Source organism: Anastrepha obliqua, chromosome 2, assembly GCF_027943255.1.
Source record: "Anastrepha obliqua isolate idAnaObli1 chromosome 2, idAnaObli1_1.0, whole genome shotgun sequence".
NCBI lineage: Eukaryota > Metazoa > Arthropoda > Insecta > Diptera > Tephritidae > Anastrepha > Anastrepha obliqua.
This window is the reverse complement of record NC_072893.1, coordinates 24,559,813-24,579,260: the sequence shown is the minus strand read 5'-3', so window position 1 is coordinate 24,579,260 and position 19,448 is coordinate 24,559,813. Positions and strand designations below refer to the sequence as shown.

The window sequence follows — 19,448 nt, the reverse complement described above, 5'->3', positions numbered from 1 at the left end:
ATACTATATGAAATCTTGAAATCATTTCATCATATTTATATTTGAATTGTCATACATTATATATGTATATATATATATCCTGTTATATGTTTTAAATTTTAAAATCAAACGACAGAAAATATAATTGACGCAATATTACACCAAAAACAATGCGCCGGCACCCATTGCCCGGCGCGGCGCCATTGAAAAGAAAATATGTTGTTTTGTTAGCCTGCATCAAAGTTTTTTAAATTTAATAAAAATTTGGCCAAGTTACAGGGTGATTTGTGCAAATATAATAAGAGTACGGTGACTTAAGTGGCACACTGTATGTATGTCAGTGGAACTTCTATAGAAAAAGTGCGTCAGATTTTATAAAACAAAACAATTTTTTTATTTTTTATTCAAATTTTTTTTTTACAATTCAAAACTTTATTTGCAACTGTACATGTGTGTGTGTGTGTGTGTGTATATATATATTTCATTGTATTACTTAAAAATAAATTAGGTACAATATAAGTTCGTATAAATAATTCAATAAATATTAGCGTTATACTGAAACCAGGTAATGGATATGCGGGCGTTCATGTATGGATGTATTTATGTATGAATGTGTATCATCATGTATGGGTGTCAGTATGTGTATATACATATGTGTGTTAATATTTACAAATGGACTTAAAATTCCTATAGGAATTTCTCAAATCACTGAATTGATTTGCTCCTGCGAACGGAAGGCTGGTGGATGAGGAACAGTTCGAAGTCTTCCCAGGAAATAATATAAAGGAAATTCTGGCCCGAAATGTGATAAGTACAAGCGCTACCGAAATGGTGTGTGTCACTACTAAGCGGAGAGTTCATTTCATGCAACTATTCAACTCTCCACTACTAGCGGAGAGTTCATTTCATACAAGTATCAAACTCTCCACTACGACTCTGCGCTATGAGCTGTATAAAATTAGGTAGATGACTTCGCTAACGGCAGCCAGATGGGCGCTCTCTCCAAATCGCACACGCTGTACCAAACTTCACTTGTGAGCTGCTAGAGGGCGCCGTTTATTGTTTTTGTAGACTTGCTGCGTTGTATCTCGTTAGCGGTACAGAAATTACGATAAGCGTTCTTCTTCTTCTTATATCTTCTTATCAGTTTGTTGGCATATATGAATTGTATTTCCAGAGACAGAGAGCGAGCGAGAGTGAGAGGGAGAGCGCGTGGCATAGCGCTCAATTAAATGCATTTTAACGTAGTTACTTCAACACCGGAAGCACCTTCTCACTTAGCGGCTGCTCTACGTACGCTTTTGTGTGTGTGCGAGAGCATCATTTGCAATACTTCTCCTGCATTATATTTTCCACGCCGGATATCACAGCGTTCTGGTTGAGTGGACACAGCTGCAACTGCATATCGGGATTCTCCAGCGACTCAATAATTATATAATCGAGGTAAATGCGCGGCGAAGAGAGTATACGCCACGTAAGTGGATTCAGGAAATTCGTTTGATATTCCCAGTAAACAGAGGCACGTGGCACCGGATTGCGCATTTGCTTGCCCAGCACCATTGCGCTATATTCGAAGCCCGGCTCAAAGTACATGGCCTTCTCGGAGAAACGCACAGAATCCGCTGGCTTTTTGCTATTCGTGCTGGAGTGCAGACGCACAGAGATGGTGCCAATCTCGCCACCATGCATGCTACTCTGATCGTGACCGGAAACGCGCACTGTGATGCGGTAGTGATAGCCTGCAAAGTGCAAACAGGAGTGTAGATTAGTAAGCCAATCCGCAAGGAATCGCATACACAAAAGTACTTACGACAGAAGGGCTTCTTATCGCCCGTCATCAGGTACAACACGGGTGGCTTCTGTGTGTCTATCAAACCAGCCGCTGACAGCTCCTTGTAGTCCGTGTAGGTATGATGACCCATACGCATGCAGACTTGTCCATCTTCATCGCAACGTCCGCACAGTCCCGCCTTGAATGCTTCATACGATTCGCAACTGATGCCCATGAAGGGGCACTCGCTCTCCACGCTCTCCGTGAAGTAGTGATAACTACGAATGTGGTTGCAGCTCAGGAACTCTTGCATGCTGGTCAAAACGGAACTTGAACGTCCTTTCATATAATCGTGCAAACGCACGTCACAACCAGGATTATCAGAACCGCCATTGGGATAGAAATCAACATGGCCGACACGCTGATAAATGCCCAAACCACCTTTCATCAATGGATTGGCGTCCGTATGTATGGCATCGACAAACTCGGCATCGGAGCGATCCAAGCGCACAATCGGCTCAGTTTCAGAGAAGAGTGGCGCCGCCGGATCCAAGCCAGTTATGCGTCCGAGCTTCAAATTGAAATCTTGTTGCAAATGATAGCCGGCATAGCCAGCCAAATGCGAGCCAAGCGAGTGGCCGATTACGTGCACATTGCGCAGATTCGGTAAGTGCAGTTCTTCCTGTAATGAAAAGAAGAATTTTTTTTATAAAATTTTAGTATAAAATCTAAGAAAATTTTATTAATTTAGGAGAAAAATCCGAAAAGAAGAATTTTTTTTAATTTCATTTTAGTATAAAATCTAAGAAAATTTCCTTAATTTATCAGAAAAGCGCGACTTACATAAATCATGTGAATGACATGCGCGGTAATGGCACCAACGAGTCGTATATTCGCAACGGCTTGCACATAGGGTGGACTGGAACCGCCGCCCCAGTCGATCAGCACAACAGCGGCATCACCCTCGGCCTCGCTGTGCAGCAAAGTTTTGCACAACTCTCTCATCTGGAATATGAAATGAAACGATAAATAAATTTGCAAATAAGCGAAGGCTGGTAAAAGCAGGTTTTCTTGTTCTGCACCACCTAACTGCAACTCACCCAATCGATATTGCCATTTTCTAAGTAACCATGTGAGATGAAGAAAATCTTTCCCACTGGATTGATGCCCATTTGCGTTATCGCCTCCGGATCATTTAGGTCTATGAATTTCGGATTTTTCATGCTTCGGCTTGTGTAAAGCGTGTAATGTGGCTCTATTTCGGAAGGTTTCTGTGGATGTACGTTGATCTGACGGGTCTCGGTGGTCCAAGGACCATCCAATGGAAAACAGCCATAGACGCCATAGCACCGGACGTTATTCAAATCTGTAAAGTAAGGAGGAAAATAATTGAATTAACATTTGATAAAAAAGAAGAAGAATCAAATCTTTTCAAGAGAGCAATTAAATCAATACAAAATCTGCACCATCTCTAGTTGCCCACGTGAGTGCTAAGAGTGACGCTCTTTTGTTATTTCCAAAACAATGGATTTTAGTGTTTTCATTTTACACTGCTTCTTGATGCGTAAAAATGCCGTGCAAGCGAAGCAATGACTTGAAAAGTGTTATGGCGACTCCGCTGCATCAGAAACAACAAGAAAACGATGGTTAGCTGACCACACACTCGGTCGTAGAGACACCGTTGATGCGATGATACACAACGCAGTGGACGTTCAAATGAGACAATGGGGCCGTAAAACCAGAAAACATCAAAAAATATCAAAAAAATCCACAAAATCGTTTTGAATAATCGAAAAGTGAAGTTGCGTGATTTAGCTGGCATCGTAAAGATATCAAAAGAACGCCTTGGCCTTGTATTGCATGAGCATTTGATTATGAGAAAGCTCTGTTCAAAGTGGGTGCCGCGTTTGCTCACTGTTGAACAAAAACAAGATGTTGATGATACTGAGCAGTGTTTGCCCATGTTTAAACGTAATAAATCGGAATTTTTGCCTTGATATGTGACAATAGATGAAGCATGAATCCATCACTTCACTCCGGAGTCAAAACGACCGCCAAGTGAGTGGAGCGCAAAGCGCCCGAAAGTACAACAATCAACTGGAAAGGTTATGGCCTCGGTATTTTAGGATGTTGATGGTATAATATGCATCAACTATCTTGAGAAGGGATATACCATCAATACTGAATATCAAATAGCGTTATTGAGGCGTTTGAGGCCAAAACTGCAAAGAAACGACCGCATATGGCAAAGACAAAAAGAAATTTCGCTCGAATGAAGAGGTTATCGCTGAAGCAGAAGCCTATTTTGAGGCAAAAGATAAATCGTTCTATAAAAAAATGGTTTTGAATGGAAATCTTGATGGAAATTACGCTGATGAATAAAGCTAATTTTGAAAAAAAGAAAAAACGTGTTTTCTTTGTTAGACCCGGGATTTTTCAGTCCATGTATTAGGTCAAACTGGTTATATGGAAGTTAAAACGCCTGAATGGAAATTGAATTGGAATATGTAATTGTTTCCATATTCCATTAAAAGTCGTCATATAGTTCTAGAAAAATACATAAATTATATCGAAATATTTAAGCATGAAATTTGAAAACCATCGAATGGTAGTCTCGGGAGTTCCAGTGTTAAAAATACCAGCTGCTAGCAGTGAAAAAGGATATAAGGCGAATTACTGTTGCTGCAAAGCAAACTGGTACTAAAGTAGTGCAGAACTACCCGATTTAAGGGGTTAGGTGGGTTTGAAAATTTCAAAAAATCGATTTTTTTTTTGTCTTATTAAATAGTATAATATGTTTAAAATATTCTCCTAAAATTTCAAATTGATCCGAGTAAAATTCTACGAGATAGACCCTTCAGAAGTTCCGCCCATCAGGCCATGTCAGTGCAGCGTTTCGCAGGTATACGCGTTTATCTCAAAACTCGATTTTTTAAGTCGGTGGACACGATTTCTCGAAAAGTTATGAAGCGATTTTGTTCAAATTTTGCACACATCTTTGGAATAACATTATCAAGTTATTGAACGAAGGATTTTTTTTTATTTTTATTACAACTAATTTTTTCGAGCCAACACATGACGAAAATTTGACCAAAAAATGTGTTTTTTTGTTCAAAGTCTGTCAAAAATTCAAATTAAATTTTATTTTTTTTTTCCTTCGTCCAGTAACGAGATTTATCCATGTACTAACAAAATATTTTTGGTTTTTTGATTTTAAATGAACCAATAATGAGTTATGCTGTCCACGGCAAGAGCATTTTTTTGTGAGACGTTAAGGGAGATGAGGTACCAACGGCTGAGTTTTCGGAATTTTTAAATAAAAATTTCACAAAATACTGTTTAAATATGTATCTTTGATATCCTGAATTGTTTAAATAAAATATATGATTGTATATATTAAAAAAAAATACCCTTTTTTTGAACCTCTGTAACCCACCTAACCCCTTAACTGCAGGGATATGCTCAAATTCTGTGCTCGCGCGCCTACATACACACATACAAGTGTAAACGCACACATAGAATAAATTTATATTTATGTAGGTATATTCAGTTTGATACTCGTTACTAAACGCCAAATACTTTTGGGTTGTGTCGTCAATGTGCCAAACTATCAGTTGCCAGCCTTCAAAAAAAAAAAACATTTTTAGTGCTTGATACTCTACTCAATACTTGAATGATTTTAATACTCGTATGCTATTTCATTTTTGCATATTTAAAATGATTTTATGACGATTCTGCTTATCAACCGAATTTGAACTCTTTGAACTGCAATGCGCGTCTGGGTTCAAGTTGTGTGTATGGAAATGTGCTGTAACTTGTGCTGGTGTTGTTATGTGTTAATTGATGTGAGTTTCGAAGGCAAAATTGCTTTCCTGGAGCTTAGCTGTATTTAAAAAAAAAAAAAAAATTGTGAATGCTGTTGGTTGCTGTTAGTAACAATATTTGATGCAATTTGTGCTCCCACGCGACACAAAAAATAATATTTTTCTATTATGACGCCTATTGAATTATTAGAGGCAAAAATTATCAGTAATTCTGGTTTTTTTTTGTGTCTAACTATGCAATAAAAAAATATTAAACTGCAACTAAATACATTACGAAATATATTTCATTGAAGGTTTTCCCTAGATTATTAGTCGTATTATCTTCTAGATAAGCATTCCTTTGCGAATTTTTTTGCTTAGAATTTCATTCGCTTATTAATCGTAAATGAGTTGATTTAAAGCAGTGACTTTTTTATATCATAAATACGGTTGAAAAGCCTCTACTCATTATCTTGAACAAAAAAAAAAAACATACAACCGATGTGGTAACCGAGTTATTGAGGCAATAAGGGGATTGTATAAGTAAATCACAACTCGTGCAGCCATAAATACAGTGAAACAGTTAATACTTTGTACACTACGTTAGAGATGGGGGAAAAATGTATTACCCGATTAACCTACCAAATCACAGACCAACAAATTAATTGCAATATTTAATCGATTAATCGGCATTTTCGATAATTTTTGGTTTTAAGGGCGAACGCCCTGTGAAAATTCAAAAAAATTGATTTTTTGTTTTTGCATAAATTGTTAATATGTATATATAACTACTCAAGAACTTGTGGTAAAAATTTTAAAGCGAAATTCGCCTTATTCCCGATTCTATGTGCACTTAAGTGAACGCCCGTCGTTTCGGCCCCGTAGCGCCTACGATACGATACTTTATTTCAAACGCGTTTTTTTCTCGAAACGACTTTTTTTTGATATGGTGGCAACGATTTCTCGAAAACTAATTAACCGATTTTAATTTTCTCCTTTTCAAAATTTTTGTTATCGCATTGGTTATCGTGGTACGTAGCCGATTTTCAAAATTTTGAAAATAACTATTCTTGTGGGCCTGTTGAAAGTCAAAAAAATGTTGAAAAACACACATCGAAATTCAAATCACCATCATTTTGTCAAAAAAAAAAAAAACAAAACGGCTACGTACAACGATAGCCACTATTGTGTAGATTAATAAATTTTTTTGGTTTTTGATTTCAGATGATTATTCATTGCAGTATCGCTGCCACCAGATGACGTTTTTTTTAACTCGTTACGTTTATTTACATAAATTTGTCAATTTTCAATATTTTTTAATAAAAATTTGCATCAACCTAGTTTAATACATATACAGTAGGTTCTGTTTTTATGCGGTAGATACGTTCCGCAAGAAACAGCATAAAGAAAAAACAGCATAAAAAAAGCTACTAGTTCTATAGTAAAACTATAGATACGTTTCAAATGCTAAAACCGCATAAATCTGAAATAATCGCATAAAAAAGGGCACTAGTCCCATATTATTACTATAGATACGTTCCATATACCGCATGAATCTGAAATAATTAAATAAAATCGCATAAACAAAATATTGTATCTTTGAAAATTATATCTTTATATATCTTCCATACTTGTAGGGTTAGCATTTCTGATGCAATCTGTGATGAGTTTTTGCTTAGCTGGTTTAGAATCTTGTTTATATGTACAATTCTCCATAGGTCGACATGCATTTTGTAATTTAAAAAAAAACCGCACTATTTCAAAACCGCATAAAAAAAAGCCGCATAAAAACAGAACCTACTGTATAATAAACTGCTTTTTGTCCGATCCTCGAATAATCATTCCTACTTAAAAAAAAATTCCCAAAAATCGACTATTTTTTGACCCCCCCCCCCCAGTGGCGTTCCCCCTTAAAACTTGTATAAAAATTTATTGAGCTATAAAACGACATTCTCGAAATGTGTTTAGAAATTCTTACTAAAAAGTGTGACATTTTATAATTTTTCTTTTATTTACACAAAATTTTACACTTGGACCTATATGGATTTTGTGGGAAAATTTCAAAAAAAATCATATTTTCATAAAAAAATTAATAAAAAAAAATTAAATATATATATATAATTGGAGCGTACACCCTTTTTGGGTGTTTGGCCGAGCTCCTGCTCCTATTTGTGGTGTGCGTCTTGATATTGTTCCACAAATGGAGGGACCTACAGTTTCAAGCCGACTCCGAACGGCAGATATACTTTTTATTTTTGTGAGGAGCTTTTTCATGGCAGAAATACACTCGGAGGTTTGCCATTGCCTGCCGAGGGGCGACCACTATTAGAAAAATGTTTTTCTTAATTTTTGATCTTTCACCGAGATTCGAACTAACGTTCTCTCTGTGAATTCCGAATGGTAGTCACGCACCAACCCATTCGGCTACGGCGGCCAAAATGAAATAAGAAAGGAAAAAATTGTCAAAACCTCTCAATAAGTCCCAATAGTTATTAAAAACACCAGGTGGCAGAGCTGTAGTTGCCGGGATATGCTCAAAAATAGACTTATTGATTTTGCAATTAGATATTTTCTGATCAATCAAAACACTAACACAAATATTTTCCTATTTCTGCACCTAAAAAAGAAATTTTTGTAGCCAGCGCATATGTTTCTGGCAGCTTAGATGCATTTTTATATCCACAGGCCACGGCATCATGGCAAATAATTTGCTGACATTTAGGTCCAAAATATACGCTGAATTCAAAATGCCATCTAAATGAAGCCCGATTATTTCATAAGTAGCACCAAAAGCACCATTAAACAACCATTTCAATTAAACCTAAAGACTTAATGAGTTCTTGGTTCCGCTTATCGATTCTCTGCTGTATCCACAAACACATTAAATATTACAGTAAGCCATACATGACTAATGCATTAAAGTGAAAACCTTGCACATCCACAAGTAAGTATTTGTTTTCCAAATGATATTTGTGGTAAATATTTAATTAAAAAGAATGCATCGAACTTATTTGGTTGAATGAACAGCGCGTCCTCACAGGCATACAAACAATGCTTAGCGGAAAAAATCTTGAAACTGACCACTTATATAAGCGCATATGTATGTATGTACGTACGTGTGTATGCCCCTCAACAAAGTTTTCATACACCAAATTAAAAAAAAAAAAACATCAAAAAAAAATAATAATAATAAAAAAAAATATATACAAAAAATCAGAAAAAAAAAATTATAAATAACTACGTGCAATTGAGAAAAAAATTCAACCAAAACCCGCTGGGACTGTTTGTGAAAGAAACGGTTAACTAACTAGTTTACATATTACAAAATATTTGATTGAACCTTCTAGGCGGTTAGATTGCAGTCGCCAGTCGGCTTGTGTCTGCAATAGCGGCGGCGGAAGAAGGGGAGGCAGCAATGCAGCCGGTGAACGCCGCAAAAATGCAGGCAGCAGACAGCAGAATATAGAAAATAAGAAACTTCAAAAGCAACCAAATCGATTACCAGTTGCCAGCCACAGGTGGATTGCATTACTACACCACGCGCATATTGGCAGTAATGAACTGTTGGATTGGACTAGATTTTCCACTATTTTACTTCCCAAGACATCTTACAAAATCGCCTATTTCCGAATTGCCTAACTTTTTTGCTATTTCGCAAAATTACACGTCGAATTTGGCCAGTTCTTAAAATCGAGTTTGGTGCGCGGCAGTTAGGTGAATAGGTGACATATGCGTAATTCGATTTATGTAAGTACGTGGTGAATACCCAGTAGTGAAAATATGTGTGCCAGTAAGTGGTCAAAAGGTAACTAGTGTTAGCACTAGTACTATTTCGAACTAGTCTGACAAAGTTTCGATTATTTCTAAAATAAATTTTGAATGAATGCCTGTTTTAGAACTAGTTCAGAGCTACTGAAGTATATTTTAGTACTAATTAGATAAAGGGTGTTTTTTTTAGAGGTTAGGTTTTCAAGATGAAATAAAACGTATATAATTTAATGTTATGGCCAAGAATTTAGCTTTATTATAAAGATAAGGGTTTGCCATTATGTTTTAAAAATGATTTCGGGCAAGTGGCCGCCGCGGCTGGCTCGAATAAATTCCAGCCGAGAGGCCCAATTTTCGACCACTTTTTGCACCAATTGGGACCGTATGTCAGCAATAACGCGCCGAATATTCTCTTCCAAGACGTCAATCGTCTCGGGCTTATCTGCGTAGACAAGCGACTTCACATAGCCCCACAAGAAATAGTCCAGCGGCGTTATATCGCACGATCTTGGAGGCCACGCCACAGGTCCACGGCGCGAGATAATGCGCTCACCAAAAGTTTCCTTCAATAAATCGATTGTTGCGTTGGCTGTATGGCATGTAGCGATGTCTTGTTGGAACCAAAGGTCGTCCACATCAACATCGTCCAATTCAGGCACGAAAAAGTTATTAATCATAGCTCTATAGCGCTCTCCATTGACTGTAACATTATGGCCGGCTTCATTTTTAAAGAAATATGGACCAATGATTCCCTCTGCCCATAGAGCACACCAAACAGTAACTTTTTGAGGATGTAACGGCGTCTCAGCAATGGCTTGTGGATTATGTTCACTCCAAATACGACAATTTTGCTTATTGACATACCCATTCAACCAAAAGTGAGCTTCATCGCTGAACAAAATTTTCTTCGATGCGTCGCGCGAACCGAACCATTATTTTCGTAATAAATTTGCACGATTTGCAAACGTTGTTCAGGTTTAAGTCTATTCATTATGAAATGGCAAACCAAACTGAGCATAAATCAAGTGACAGCTGTCAAAAAGACCATCTACGAAAAAAGTAGTGCCAACTTGAAAACCTAACCTCTAATAAAACACCCTTTAAAAAAATATCTGCTCTCCCCACATTTTATTCGGGGAGTATATTTTAGTACTAAATAAATGGAGTTTATTTTAGTACTAAAAACATGTCTGCTCTCCCCACATTTTATTCGGGGAGTATATTTTAGTACTAAATAAATGGAGTTTATTTTAGTACTAAAAACATGTCTGCTCTCCCCACATTTTATTCTCAATCTGCAAATTGATTTTTTTGTTTCCTGTGTTTCTAAATACACAAGCGCAGTTTTAGATACAGTTTTACACTAGTTGGGGACCAATTTCGAACTGGTTGAGAGCTATACTGGAGCATATTTTAGTACTCTTTCTCTCTCTTTGCCTTATCCTTACTCGGGATCGGCCCTCATTATCCTCATGCGCCAGGTTTCTGTTGCCTGCGTAGTCACATCATCATGGTGCTGCGCTCTTATGCCCCTTTGTATCGTATTTAGCCAGGCCGATTGTGGCCTTCCTCTAGTTCTTGTTGGCTCAGTTATGTTCATGACGAGTTTGACGATGTGGTCTTTGTGTCTACGCTTTACCCGTTCGTATCATCTTGCATGCCTTCTCTCATTTTAATCGAGATTGATAAAATTTTCATATCGTCTCGTACCTTGATGTTTTTTACTTTGTCCACGCGCGTTATTCCTCTTGCCCAGCGAAGCATTTCCATTTACGCCACGTGCATCTTCTGGTTGTATTTAGCTTGCTTTGCCCAACATTTCGACCCTTACAGCAATACTAGTCTCACACAGGTTTTGTACACCTTTCCCTTAATCGTTAATGGCATTTCCTGTCACATATGACGCCCGTCAGGCTGGGCCACATTAACCACACCGCATTAACTCTGTATGGCACATCTTCGTCTAGGCTTCCATTTTTGCTTAGAATTGATCTTAGGTACTTGAAGCTTGTTGTTACTGTTATTGGCTGTCCATTAACACAGGAGCTTCGCGTTGGTCTGTTTCCTCTTCGCCAAACGGCAGGTGCAGGAATTCGGTTTGCTGCACAATTATGCGCATTCCGTTCTTGGTCAGTATTTCATTCCAAGTGTTCAGTTTTCTCTCTCAGTTTTATCGTCCGCGTAAAGGATATTCCATGCAGGTTTGTCTTGAACTTTAGCTGTCAGATGATCCATAACAATATTACAAATCAACGGGCTGAGTGCTGAACCGACCATCGCTGGGAGCTGTTGCTTTACTCAGCCAAGTGTACATACTTGCGTGGTGGTTTCGTGGTCCATGGCTTGAATCAGGTACTCCTTTGGCTCTTAAAGACAGTCGTACTAATTGGCCTAGGTACCCTGTCGAAGGCCTTCTCTAGGCCTACTGCGGTGTTTCTACGTTAGCAGTCTAGTCGCATCTGCTGACGACTTTCCGGCTACAAGCCTTTACATTCAGGTATTCATTGGTATCCTGTATATTGCCTCTTTCTCCATGCATTTAGAATATGCCTTTTTGGTAAACAGCCATTTTGCTTCTTCCAAATTGCTTCCACACTTCTGCCGGTATCTGATCGTGTTCACAGCTTTTGTTGTTTCTCATTTCGTTGATAGCGAGCGTTATTTCCACTGTGTTTTTGACTGCCCAAAAACAGTTTTAGATACAGTAGTTTTACATTAATTGCGGACCAATTTCGAACTAGTTGAAAAAGTCAGTAGTTTCAAAAACCAAAAATATTGTTCTGTTGTTTGTGTGAAAAGTACGGCACACGAGAAGGTGCTCAGTACAAAGTTAAAGCTATCTTTGTTAATAACCTACAACAGTTTGAGAATATTGAGCTGTTTGTAGGAATAGTATCGAAAATAATAGTATTTAGCGATATAACTGTACTTTATTAACCATTAAAAAATTTGAGACAGGATCTTTCCTAGCTTGTCTTGTTTAACACTAGTTGAGAACTATTTGAGAAGTAGGTCAGAACTAATTGTGCCATCTTGAAACTCTTTAGCTGAGAATGCGAGTAAAAAAAAAATTTAGAAAGAGTTTTTAGTAAACATTTTTTTTAGTAAAAAAATTTAGGAAAAAATTTAGTAAAAAAATGTTTATTAAAATTACTCGCCGCAAATTCATAAAAAGCCTTCTTTAGTAGCATATAAATTATTCTGTTTTATACTTTAAAAATATTTGCTTTACTAACGCATACAAGGAAGCTCAAAATGGACCTTCAGTGAGTGGTAGAGAACATAAGCATTCCTCATACGAACTGTACACTACGATTGACTTGAGCGTAATCGCGAGGACCAATAGAAGATGGTCTCTGACTACTAACTGCAGGGTCTCCAAAGCGCGCTGGCCATCACTGAATCTTAAAATGTCAAAATATCTGCAAAATGTCTCGAAGTGCAAACCTCATAAAGAATCTAATCTTATCTAAATTCCTACTTGGATTCACCAGCGTCCGCACAGGTACTATAACGGGACACTACACTATGGGCACCTCAGCCAGAAGAATGGTTGTACCTCACAATGACTACTGCAGGAGCTGTGGAGATGAAGAAGAAATTGAGTCGGTACAACACCAGCTCTGTGAATGTCGTGCACTTCAAGGAAGTCGTGCCACGTATCTTGGCGATGTTTCTTTGAGGACCTGGGAATTTTGCAAAATGTCTCACTAGAGTTTCACTCTTCTTAAAAAGATCTAAGTGTTTGAAGAAACTTAGTTCAAGGATGGAGGAAGGTGGCATGCTTGACATGCTTGAGCAAGGGAGTTCGAAACTAACGTCAACAGGCGGCTGAATGGCGCTATCCACATGAGTCTAAACCCAAAAACCCAGGTCAAAGTCGGTTAAAAGTGAAAGTCATGCTACTCGTTTTTTTTTTTATTATCATGGGGTTGTGCACTTGTAATTCGTTCCAAATGGTTCTACGGTAAATAAAGAATATTATTTGGAAGTGACGCGACGTTTGAGAGAGAAGGAAGGAAGTGCGTAGGAAACGGCCCAATTTGTGGAAAGAAAACTCATGGATCTTGAACCTCAATAACGCACCGTCTCACAAGGCTCATATTGTGAACCCTTTGACTTTTTCCTTTTCCCCCAAAACTTAAATTACCACTCCGCGGACGCCGCTTTGAGTCGATAGAGGCCTTTAAGGAGAATTCGTTGAAAGAGCTGAAGAAGATCTCTTCAAACGCGTTTAAAAGATGCTTTGATGACTTGACTAATCGTTGGCATTTGTGTATTGCTTCGAGTGAAGTATATTTTGAAGGCACCAAAATAAATGTTGATGATTAAACAATTATTTTGCGTTTTTTTAAGCAATTTGTGATAATTTTTTGACAGAATGTAAGTAAGAAGCAATTGAAAGGCAAAGAATTCCTCAACGTTCCTTGATAAGAATTCAAATATTTCGAGATGAGTCTTTCCACTCCGTTGTGTTTCCTTATTTTGCTTTTACTTGCTGCCACGTCAGGATGACAGTTTTTATTTCACTTTCGATGCAGCAGAGCCATGAGCCTCTAGGTCTGCCTCGGTTCCGCTAACCCTGGAGATTCCAGTCTAATGCGTGTCTGCTGATTTCAGTGCTTCCCTTGCGTAGTGTATGGCCGAGCCATCTCCATTTACTGAATCGCTTATAATTAAAACTAAGTCCAACGAAAGCAATAGCAAGAGGCTTCCAATTTTTGTGATACTTTACTCTACTATTTTTAATTTCCTCTTCTAAAATTGCTAACTGAAGTTATCTATATGTACATATATATTCATCCGTTATGACGTGCGGTTGATATAATTCCTAGTACCTTAAATTGTTCGCTTTGCAAGATATAGATGTTAGTAGAACGGGGAGTGCCTCCAAAGCTGTACACCAAACATCCCTCCACCGGATTTATAATGTTTTTAAATAATAACACTTTGTAGTATAGTTTTGAAATAGAGATAAAATAAAACAAAAAATCGACCCCATGGTTACAGATTACCCGAACTAGGTTAGAACTACTTCCGGACTGAATTAGAGCAGTCCAGTCTATGAACAAATCGTATGAAGATATTTGCTTATCATTCAACCTATGCAGATAATACGAGGCAGAGGGCGTTCTGAACGAAATATACCGGAAACTGATGCGTCACTCGAACTATAAATTTGTGCAAAGATTATTTTTCCCTTCGCAATGAGCAACACAAAAAGCAGATACACAAATCACTACGGCGCGAAATGCTCGTTTGAAAATCAGCTGATCGCTAACAAAGCATAAACACGTTGAGAAATCTACATATGAAGATATATGAAAAAATGCACGCTGCACATTGTTGCCAGAAAGAATTAATGTATTAAATAAAATATAAAACGAATTAGGGATTTGTAGTTTGCTTTCGCAAGAAATGAGGAATGCAAAATTTTTTTAAATATGCGTATAAATATGCAAAATGCATTTCTAGGCAAATACGCGTTCTCGCATGTGTTGTATATTATTCGGACTGCTTTGGAACTAGTTACTTTCGGACTAATTAAGAATGGGCTAGTTGCCTGCTTATATATACAAATATCAAATAAATAAATAATTAATTTGGGCGTACACTTCTGCTAGTTGTTTGGCCCAGCTCCTCCTCATATTGGAGGAGAATATTGTTCCACAATAGTCCCCCCTACAGTTTTAAGCCGACCCCGACCGGCAAATCGTTTTTTATGAGAAATTTTTTCATGACAGAAATACACTCGAAGGTTTGCCATTGCCTGCCGAGGGGCGTGCGCTATTAGAAAATAAACTTTTTCTATCATTTTGGTGTTTCATCCACAGAGACTCGAACCTATGCACTCCCGAATGGTATTCACGCACCAACCCATTCGGCTAAGGCGCTCGAACTAAATATTATTCAAATATAATAGTAATTAAATATTCTATGCAATTATTCGCTCCTACATATTTGTGGATAAATCGTACTAGTTCAGAACTACTTACATTCGGACCAGTTATTAAATATGCAAAATGCATTTCTAAGCAATTACCTGCTCACCTATTTGAGTATTAATCGAACTAGTTCAGAACTACTTACATTCGGAGCAGTTATTAAATATGCAAAATGCATTTCTAAGCAATTACCTGTTCACCTATTTCAGTATTAATCGAACTAGTTCAGAACTACTTACATTCGGACCAGTTATTAAATATGGAAAATGCATTTCTGAGCAATTACCTGCTCACCTATTTCAATATTAATAGAACTAGTTCAGAACTACTTACTTTCAGACCAGTTCTGAATAGCCTAAATGCCTACATATGTACATACATATATAAACGTTAGAAAACGATTTATTCAGGATTTTCAATGCACCGCAACCACACCTAATAAAAGAACCAAACATTTTTGGCTGTTCGCTATCTGTAGAATTTTCGTATGCCTGCTCTAAGCCATTCGCATGGCGTGCCTAGAGCCACACACCTAAATCATGATCATTCACTTACCACTCTTCTGCGCTGGCGGCAGGTCAACCAACGTATTCACCGCCGCTCTACTGGTCTGGTTGGCCAAATACAGCATCGTCTGCAGCATCAGGCCACCGGTGGAGTTTGATATATACATTTTGTTGTTGTTAATCGCTTTGTTATTTAGAAAAAATATTGCACCAGCAATTAAATTGTCTATATTTTTATTGTAATGTCTTTCTGCAACCTTAACAGTTTCTATTTAATTGTTTATATTTTAACAGTTCTTTCGATAGCAGCAAAGTAATGATGATCACTGCCCAAAAATAGCTTTCGAATTGATATTCAACTCAACGAACAGTTTGCATACATTTTTACTTTTTTTTTCATTTGAACTAAAACATATTGCAATTTAATATTAATGAGAATTCGATCGTTTTTCTTTTATTTGCCAGTAAAGCCAATTTTAGTTTTCACTTTTCTCAATCAGTCAACAAGCGGCAATTTCATTTATTCTCCGATTTTTGCTGCCTTGAATTAAGAAATTTTCAAATACTCAGCTACAATGCACAGTTTACGTTCTTTCAACTTTCGCTTAATTTGCTCTAACTTTTTCGTCCGTCGATCAGCTCAGCTCAGCTCAGCTCTTTAACTGTTCATTTATTATGTTTCATTTGAAAGACACCGCAATACTAAATCGAATCAGCTGCGTTGCGGTAATTTTAATGATATTTGCGTGTACCGTGACGTGCTCAATCTTCCGCAGCCAAGCCAATGCGAGCCGACCGCAGACGAACACAAAAATCAGCCCAGTCAGTTGCTGCTTGTGTTAAACAAAAAAAAAAACAACAAAAAAGGCAATTGTGATAATTGTCTACTCTTCATATTCGGCTTGTTCTTCGGCTTCGACTTTGACTGTGGTGTGGAGTGGTGCAACGAGCGAGGCATTCGTGCTTGATAGCAGCTCTAGCCGAATATGTTTGTTCGTGTGGATGTTGGAATTGCATTGATAGCTTGTGTTGTTGTGCTTGTAACTGATCTTGATTCTTGCGCGTAAAGTCAGATGGCAAGCGATGGAAGTAAAGGTATTGCACATACTTATGTATGTACGTATGTATGTACATATGTATGTATTTATTCATGTGTGTACATATGTATTTACATATGATTGCTGTGTTTACAGGAACTTACATGCTTCATTGCATGCATACAAAGATATTTACACACACTGTGTACATGTGTACATATGTAATATTTATTGAAAATACATCTTTGCGCATTTTATTTTGTTATTACTTTGCCAATATGAGAACATTCGAGAATACCGATGGAGATATCGGAAAACACAAATACATACATGTGTATGTTTGTATACATACATATATGTACATAAAAGCAGTTCCATCTATTTTTCTATATTTAACTACAAATTAGTTGGAAAACGAGCCTATTTCGTGCATTGATGCGAGTCAATAAGAGCCAAAAATTTACCACCAATGGATCTGAAATATTTTAATAATTTTTACTCGTATGAATATGAATGCATTCAAATATTTTGTACTCGCTCGACCGTTGATGAAGCAACGAGTTTTGTGCTCTTGGCCTCCAAGGCGAATTCATGCAAGGTGGTAGCAGAAACACAAATGTGAAATTAACATTTATTGGCATGGTGAAGATTTTTAGAGGCGTGCCCTTTAGCAGACCGTTATTCGGCTCTGAGCGAATTTAACAGAATAAGCTGATGAGCTGACGTCACTTGGGATGTGTTGTTGGGTGATATATGAAAAAAATCTGCCAATGGCACTTCGTTGCCGTCTGAACAACGACTAATTCGACGAGTATGTGAATAAAGGGTGGTAAACTTTCAAGGGCCGGAGTTGATTTAGAATAAAATACAATTTTTTAGGAAATTATTGTCATTCCTCTTCATTATTATAATATTGGTATGGCTCAATTACGTATGGAACAAAATATCGGCCAAATGGCCGCCGTGGTCTCGGTGGCACAACTCCATCCGATGGCCCAAATTTTCGATGACGCTGAGGCATGGTTGAGGTTCTATGACGTTAATGTGCCGAATTATCTCATCCTTTAGCTCTTGAATTGTTGCTGGCTTATCGACGTACACCTTTTCTTTCAAATAACCCCAAAGAAAGAAGTCCAATGGGGTCGTTGACGTTTAGGTGTGGTTCACATTCAACATCGGCCCTTGAAATTTAACCACCCTTTACATGTGAAATGATCGTGCAGAATTCGGCTGTCGAATCACCCCAGTGACGTGGCAGTCAAAATTCCCCTCACAATTTTCTTTTTCACCATAGTTAAAGAGCACACCTGGTAAATCCATTACCTTTGATTAATTGGTAAAATGGTGAAATTGGTAGAATAAGATGTTGAGCTGACGTTATAGTGAAGATTTTTTTCTTTGTATTCTCCTTTCCATTACCTTCCTTGGTCGTATGTATTAACCTAACCCAGCTTTTAATTTTTGTTTACTATTTTTAAGAGATGTACTTTGTTTCCGTGAAAGTATTTCCGGCTGTAATTTAGCAATTGAGCAAACAAGGAGGAGGACAACATAGTACAACAAAAGTAGAGCCCGTCTCATACCGCTATTTCGGTCTCAGTGAATTTGACAGAATAGCTATGCGTTTATTTACGAGGAGGACGCAGCGGAGTCCCAACTTCGTCATTATGGCTCTTTCTCACACGACTAACTTCAAGCATTTCCTCGAGAGGCGATCCGAGCACTGAACTCAGCGTGAGTTACTCCCCCGATGCCATACGTCAAAAGTGGCATCCATCTGTTGCTAGAACCATTGCAGGAGAGAATCTATACGTGGTAACGTGGGATTTAAATCTAGTATCGTCAGTTTTTACCGACATAGGTTTGCTGTTTATGAACTTCGGTGACTTATAAATAGCGAAAATGTTATACATTTTATCAAAGCGCGCCGGCTAAGATGGCTGGGCTGTAAGAATGGTAGGGAGGGCGCAAAAGAAAATTGCAGAAGCCACTTAACACTAAAGCAAGAAGAAGACCGAGAACAAAATGGGCCGACGAACTAGAGGAAGACATCAATAAACTTGGGATAAGGAATTGAAAAAAAGTAGCGAGCAGTCGAGATGTATAGAAGTCCCATGCGCAGCCGGCTAAAGCTCATAAAAAGCTGTAGTTGCAAAAGGTGATGTTGATGATGATGCATTTTTTAGCATTCGCGTCCACGCCTTGCCTGCTCGCTGTACCGGAGTTGCTGCATCATTTCGGCAGCCATATTCTATACCTCTTTCCATGCTCTTCAACATCAGTATAATCTAATAGTTCTCGGGCGTGATGCTGCAACCGAAGCGGGGGCATATTCAACGACTGCAGGTGTGCACTTTTCGCAATACGATGTCCCATCGAGCCCAAAGCTTTATAGATAGACTTATTGTCGAGCCAAGCTTCAAGTCCGGATATAAGGCGATGGGTCCACCTGCCTCTTATAGTACTATTCTATCGCACCTGCCACTGGTCTACATTGCGCTCGTGTGTACACTGATCGCTTTGGTTTTGGGCTGCGCTTCGTCGTTCTCACTTCACACATCTTCTGCACTACCAGACCGAGTGAACATAAGTCAGCTGTGATGGGCGCCACATCTTCTGAGATGCTTCTCGGCAGAATA

General features: G+C 38.0%; 1 protein-coding gene across 1 annotated transcript; it reads right to left on the bottom strand.

Moving 5' to 3' along the window:
• Nucleotides 1–424: 424 nt before the first annotated feature.
• On the bottom strand, nucleotides 425–16,483 carry LOC129238526 (pancreatic triacylglycerol lipase). Its single transcript, XM_054873578.1, has 5 exons — nucleotides 15,822–16,483; nucleotides 2,851–3,116; nucleotides 2,594–2,755; nucleotides 1,790–2,432; nucleotides 425–1,718 (listed from the first exon to the last, which is right to left on the bottom strand). The coding sequence occupies exons 1-5, from the start codon at nucleotides 15,937–15,939 to the stop codon at nucleotides 1,300–1,302; spliced, it is 1,608 nt and encodes a 535-aa protein (XP_054729553.1). The 5' UTR covers nucleotides 15,940–16,483; the 3' UTR covers nucleotides 425–1,299.
• Nucleotides 16,484–19,448: the final 2,965 nt, after the last annotated feature.

Bases quoted from the DNA above. Each gene is read 5' to 3' on its own strand.
- LOC129238526 (XM_054873578.1), bottom strand. From the start codon at position 15,939: ATGTATATATCAAACTCCACCGGTGGCCTGATGCTGCAGACGATGCTG. The intron at 3,117-15,821 runs GTAAGTGAATGA...CTTACTTTACAG, and splicing joins GCCGCCAGCGCAGAAGAGTG to ATTTGAATAACGTCCGGTGC. The intron at 1,719-1,789 runs GTAAGTACTTTT...TGCACTTTGCAG, and splicing joins CGATAAGAAGCCCTTCTGTC to GCTATCACTACCGCATCACA.